The sequence below is a fragment of the Arvicola amphibius genome, chromosome 4 (genome assembly GCF_903992535.2).
Source record: "Arvicola amphibius chromosome 4, mArvAmp1.2, whole genome shotgun sequence".
Classification (NCBI taxonomy): domain Eukaryota; kingdom Metazoa; phylum Chordata; class Mammalia; order Rodentia; family Cricetidae; genus Arvicola; species Arvicola amphibius.
The window spans coordinates 91,571,502-91,577,034 of NC_052050.1; the positions used below are offsets into that span (position 1 = coordinate 91,571,502).

The 5,533-nt window shown below is 47.7% G+C and overlaps 1 protein-coding gene across 1 annotated transcript; it reads left to right on the forward strand.

Moving 5' to 3' along the window:
- The first annotated feature begins 53 nt into the window (after positions 1–53).
- Elob (elongin B) lies at positions 54–5,324 on the forward strand. Its single transcript, XM_038328887.2, has 4 exons — positions 54–128; positions 233–367; positions 1,760–1,865; positions 5,151–5,324. The coding sequence occupies exons 1-4, from the start codon at positions 126–128 to the stop codon at positions 5,261–5,263; spliced, it is 357 nt and encodes a 118-aa protein (XP_038184815.1). The 5' UTR covers positions 54–125; the 3' UTR covers positions 5,264–5,324.
- The last annotated feature ends 209 nt before the right edge of the window (positions 5,325–5,533 follow it).

Consider the following 5,533-nt stretch of genomic DNA (forward strand, 5'->3'; position numbering starts at 1 on the left):
GGGCTGCGGGCACGAAGGGGGCGGGGCGGGCGGGGCCGCGCGGAGCACGCCGGACCGCGCTTGGGCTGCCGGGAAGGGGCGGAGCGTGGCCGCGCCGGCGCGTCGAGCCAGAAGCAGCCGCCGGGATGGTGAGCGGGCGCGGGGGGGAGGGGCGCGGGGCCGGGGGCGGCGGGGGCGCCGGGGCCAGGCCGGGGGCCGCGGGCTGGCGTTGACGCGGGCCCGCCATCCTCAGGACGTGTTTCTCATGATCCGGCGCCACAAGACCACCATCTTCACGGACGCCAAGGAGTCGAGTACCGTGTTCGAGCTGAAGCGCATCGTTGAAGGCATCCTCAAGCGGCCGCCGGATGAGCAGCGGCTGTACAAGGTGCGACGAGCGGGCGTGGCGGTTGCGCGCGTGGGGGCCAGGCAGGACGCCCGACAAGGGGGTCTCAGATCGTGCGGTGTGGCCGGCGGCATCGGGTCCCGGGCCTGCCGCCCCGCCCTGCCAGGCGGCCTTGCTCAACGGTTGGGGAAACCGAGGCCTCGGTGGTCTTCTGCAGCCGAAGGTCGTGGCAGAGCCAGGCTTTGAACCACAGCGTGCCTGATCTTCGGCTTGCGGGAAGTCCACTGGAATCCCACCACCGGAGGGTGGAGTGGAACTCGATGAACGCGAGTATTGTCTGGAAGATAGGTCACGATCCCACCAGTGCTTCACCTAGTTAGTGTTTATCCTTGTCGGTCTCCTAATGGTCTTAGGACCACCTCTCATTCAAGCACACCTTTTTCTTGGGAAGCCAGCTCCAGTTTTCAGTAAACCAGGCTATGGAGTTGGATCCTCATGCCCATTCAGAAGCATGATGTCAACCAATCACCTGGTAAACGGGAGCTGACCTTTTGCTCTAGTTTAAAGCCTGTTTCCTATCTCTGAAGGGCTTTCTAGGCCTAAGTTATTCAAACTTCTGATTGTCCTGTGAGTTGAATATTCCAGAACACCCTTCTCCCCCTTTTTTTGTTGTTCTTATTTTCAAGACCGGGTTTTTCTGTGGCTTTGAAATCTGCCCTGGAACTAGCTCTTGTAGACCAGGCTGGCCCCGAACTCACAGAGATCCACTTGCCTCTGCCCTGTGCTGGGATTGAAGGTGTGCACTGCCACCACCACCATCCGGCACGAAACACCCATTTTAAGGTGAAGGTTGATTAGAAAAACAAAAACTGACTAGTAGTCAGAGACTCAGCTCTGTTTAGTGCTAACATAGCCTGCATGAAGCCCTGGGTTAAATCATCAGCCTGGAAAAATTGGGAAATAATCCTTTTTGGGAGGTGGGGGCAGGAAGAGCATAAAGTGTATGAGATCTTATCTCAAAAAAAACAACAACAAAAAATATAAGCACCCAGCTACCTTTTTCAGTTAGATTTACCTAGAGAGCTTGGAAAAGCCAGAGCCCAGAGCCTTTGTGGGTTTTATATTTATGTGATACATGCCCACACACAGTCCAGATGCTTTCAAAGGCCAGAAATCAGATTCCATTGAACTGAAGTTGTGAGCCAATCTATCAATATGGGTGCTGGAAAATGAACTTGGGATTCTCTGCCAGAGCTTGTAACCGCTATGAGCCCCACCATTCCAGGCAGATTTGGAAATTCTTGGCTATAGTTCTAGGAATGTGTGTTTTACTTAGGGATAACTCCTCAACATTGTTGCTGACATGCTGAGCAGGCGGCTTTCTTGGGACTTGTCCCTTTTAGAACCTATCCCCAAACCTGCTTCTCTCTTCAGGATGACCAGCTCCTTGATGACGGAAAAACTCTGGGCGAGTGTGGCTTCACCAGCCAGACAGCACGGCCACAGGCCCCAGCCACAGTGGGCCTGGCCTTTCGGGCAGGTAAGATGGCTAACCTGGATAGCAGCTAGCAGGTCTGGTAATACCCAAAGGAGGGACTTTGGGGAGCCTGTAGTTCCTCAGAGCTTCGAGGGAATATCTTCCCAGTCCACAAAGAGCATGAGGTATTTGTTTCCTTATTAAAAAGCAAAGTTTGGGGACTGAAAATATAGCTCAGCAATTAAGATCACTGGCTGTTCTTCCAGAGGACTTGGGTTTTATTCCTAACACCCACATGGCAAATCAGAACTGTTATTCCAATTCCAGTGGATCTGAAGCACCAAGCATGCATATGGAGCAGACTTACATGCAGACAAAACACCTGTCCACATAAAAAATAATTTTAGAAAAATTGAAACACTTGGGAGGCAGAGATCGGTGGATCTCTTTGAGTTCTGGTCTACAGAGCTAGTTCCAGGACAAAACCCTATAGGGGAGTGGGGGGATGAAACACAGGAGATGTGGGAATTAAAGATGACTTTCAGATTCCTAGTACCAGCACATTTACAAGATTTATTGAATGCTTGGCCCTGTACGTTATATAAATCATCCCATCTCATCTTTTTTGGGGGTTTCTCTGTATAGCCTTGACTGTCCTGGAACTTGCTCTATAGACCAATTTGGCCTTAGAGTTAAAGGTGTGGACCACCATGCCCAGAAGTAATGTGCCAGATTTTAAGGACTAGTGAGCTGAGGTAGTTAGAGCACATGTTGTAGATCGCGTGTCAGACTGGTGGTACCTGCCTTTAATCCCAGGCAGAGGCCAGCCTGGTCTACAGAGAGTTCCAGGACAGCCAGGGCTTGTAGAGACTCTACCTAGGGGGCAGGAAGAGATTTAATAATTTTATTCTTTGTCTCTTGGAATTTAAACAAAGATCATAGGGCTTATTTTTAAGCTGTGGACCCAAGGACCTTATGGACAAGAAATGTGAAGAAATGGCTCAGCAATTAAGAACACTGGCTCTTGCCAAGGACCTGAATTGAGTTCCCAGTATCCATAGCTCACCACTACCCATAACTCCAGTTCCAGAAAATCCAATTCCTTTGAGACCTTCATCGGCACAAGCCATATATACATAGAAGAAAATCTTTGAACGTGACAGGAAGTACCTTTTTTTAACTTGAAAAACAAAACAGAACCAAAGGCTAAGACAGGAAGTGTGTAGTTGTTATTATACTTCTTAGTCTTTATCAAGGAAATCTCAGCTCTGCAAGTCCTATCCTCACGCATAGCCAGTTGCACTCTTGTACCACCTAGCCTGTAGTTCCCATGTCCGCAGGGCACTCAGGCAGGGCCTGCCTTAAGTGCCCCATATGAAAAGAATCTGCCCTGAGATGACTGCCTGCTAGATAACATTGGTAGGGCACTGTAGGGCTGGTGAAGATCCACAGGCCAGATGTCAAATGAGCTTCACTTTTCTATGGGCTCATGAGGCTGAAAACACAACTTGTCTGCTTTTTAAGCTAAGGCCAGGTGTATTCTCTCAAATCACCCTTTTTCTTCAAGCAAAACCTAGTTACCCTGAAGGCAAACCTTGTCCTAGACTAGCCATACTTTATTGTTATATCAAAGCTAAGGGACATGGATATATATATATATATATATATATATATATATATCCATCCTGATATGGCTCTGGATATGGAGGCAACTCTGGACCAAAAGGCCCTGTATTATCTGTATACCTCACAAATTTGCAGAAATACTTCTAGGAGCAGCTGTCAAAAAGCATGGTTTTTTTGGACCTAATTAGGTACTATCCCTATCTCTTCACTCACTGTCCATGCTGAAGGATAAAGCAAACTTCTCCCTAATGCTGATATTAGGGATTAAAAAAAAAAAAGATTTTATTATGTATACAGTGTTCTGTCTGCATGCATGCCTGCAGGCCAGAAGAGTGCACCAGATCTCATTACAGATGATTCTGAGCCACCATGTGGTTGCTGGGAATTGAACTCAGGACCTTTGGAAAAACCACTGAACCATCTCTCCAGCCCCATTAAATGGCATTTTTATCTAGACCCATATCAAGAATAAGGGAAATAATCAAGTATCATCCCACACAGGGTTTGCATAATTCTGGCTACCCTCAAATTCAACCTGCCTTTACCTCAGCACCACTGGTGTTGTGTGTCCAGAATGGTTTACTGTGCACGCTGTTCTTACAGAGCACCTGGGTCCAAGCACTCAAATGCTAGCTTGTCAGCATCCTTGAATTCCTTACCTAGTTGTAACAACCAAAAGTATCTCCAGACATGCATGAACAACTCATCAGTTGAAAACTGAGAGTGAGACCAAAAGTTTCTAGGTTGGTATAAGCCCAGGAGAGATAATGTGTGGTATAAAGGTTCATTTGTTTATGTACAGAGTCAACAGTAGGCACTGAAAATAGGGCTAGGTAGAGTATTACTTGCCTGGACAGCATGAAGCTGAGGGTCTGATCCCGAACGCTGCATTAACAAATCAGGTAATCCCACCACTTCAAGTCTAAATTAGCAAGTTTGAAGACAGTCTGGGACTTGTGACTCTGCCTCAAAAATAAGCAATTAAAGCCAGTGGTAATAAGATTCCTAAGGCTCAGTGCTCCGAGGTAACATCTGAATTGCATCTCACTGTGAATATCCAGCAGCAGCTACCTAATATTAGCAACTTTAGGACCCAAAAGTGTAAAGGCTGCCTTGGGTCATAAAGAAGGTGGTGTGGTGTCTTTAAAAACAAATGTTTTGCTTGTGTCTATGTATTGTGCCTGCCTGGTACTCTCATGTCAAGAGGGTTGTCAGATCTCCTGAAAACCAGCTTAGGCAGTTGGTGAGCAGCCATCCCAGGCCCCTGCAAGAGCAACATGCACTCTGGTTGTTTTGTTTTCATTATCAACCCTGGCTAGCCTTGAACTCAGGTCTCTCAAAGGTCTGCTTGCCTCTGCCTCCCATGTGCTGGAATAACAGTGTATACCACCATGCCCAATGCAACACGTACTCTTAAGCACCGAGTCCTCTCTCTGTCCAGCTCAAGTCTTGTGATATGTGTATGTGGTCAGCGTGTGGGGTATGATGAACAGTACAAGTAAGTCTTAAGAAATAGTCTTGGGATTTTCAGTCATTTAGTGTCAAAGGAATTGAGATGCTGGTGAAGGGTAATGGCAAGTTGGGGACACACTGACCTAGTGGGGTCAGTAGTAAAATTAGGCCTCTGGGGACAGATGACTTTGTTGGTATTTTGAAAGGTGCTTTCATAAAAGACCATCCTTCCAAGTGAAAGGAAACATAAGCTCTTCTTCCCTTCCACAGATGATGCCTTTGAAGCACTGCGCATTGAGCCCTTCTCCAGCCCTCCAGAGCTTCCAGATGTGATGAAGCCACAGGATTCCGGAGGCAGTGCCAATGAACAAGCTGTGCAGTGAGGGCCCAGGCCCACCCTACCCCCCAAAGACCCATTCCCTCAATAAAGATGATTTGGCTGTCCACCTGGCTGCTGACTTTGTTCCCTCTTTTTAAATTATAGGTTCTACAGGAAGGCTATCCTGTATTGTATGTAGTCTCTGTGGCTTAGGTCCCACAGGCCAAACAGAACACTAGGACTGAAAACTCAGTCCCAGGCCAGCCTGTTGAGCAAAGCATTCAACTCTTTGAAAAAAAATCTAGCCACAAATAAAGTCTGTAGACCCAATTGC

Excerpts from the sequence above, each read along its gene's own strand:
- Elob (XM_038328887.2), top strand. Across the intron at positions 368-1,759 it reads ATGAGCAGCGGCTGTACAAG|GATGACCAGCTCCTTGATGA; the intron begins GTGCGACGAGCG and ends TTCTCTCTTCAG. Across the intron at positions 1,866-5,150 it reads GGGCCTGGCCTTTCGGGCAG|ATGATGCCTTTGAAGCACTG; the intron begins GTAAGATGGCTA and ends TCCCTTCCACAG.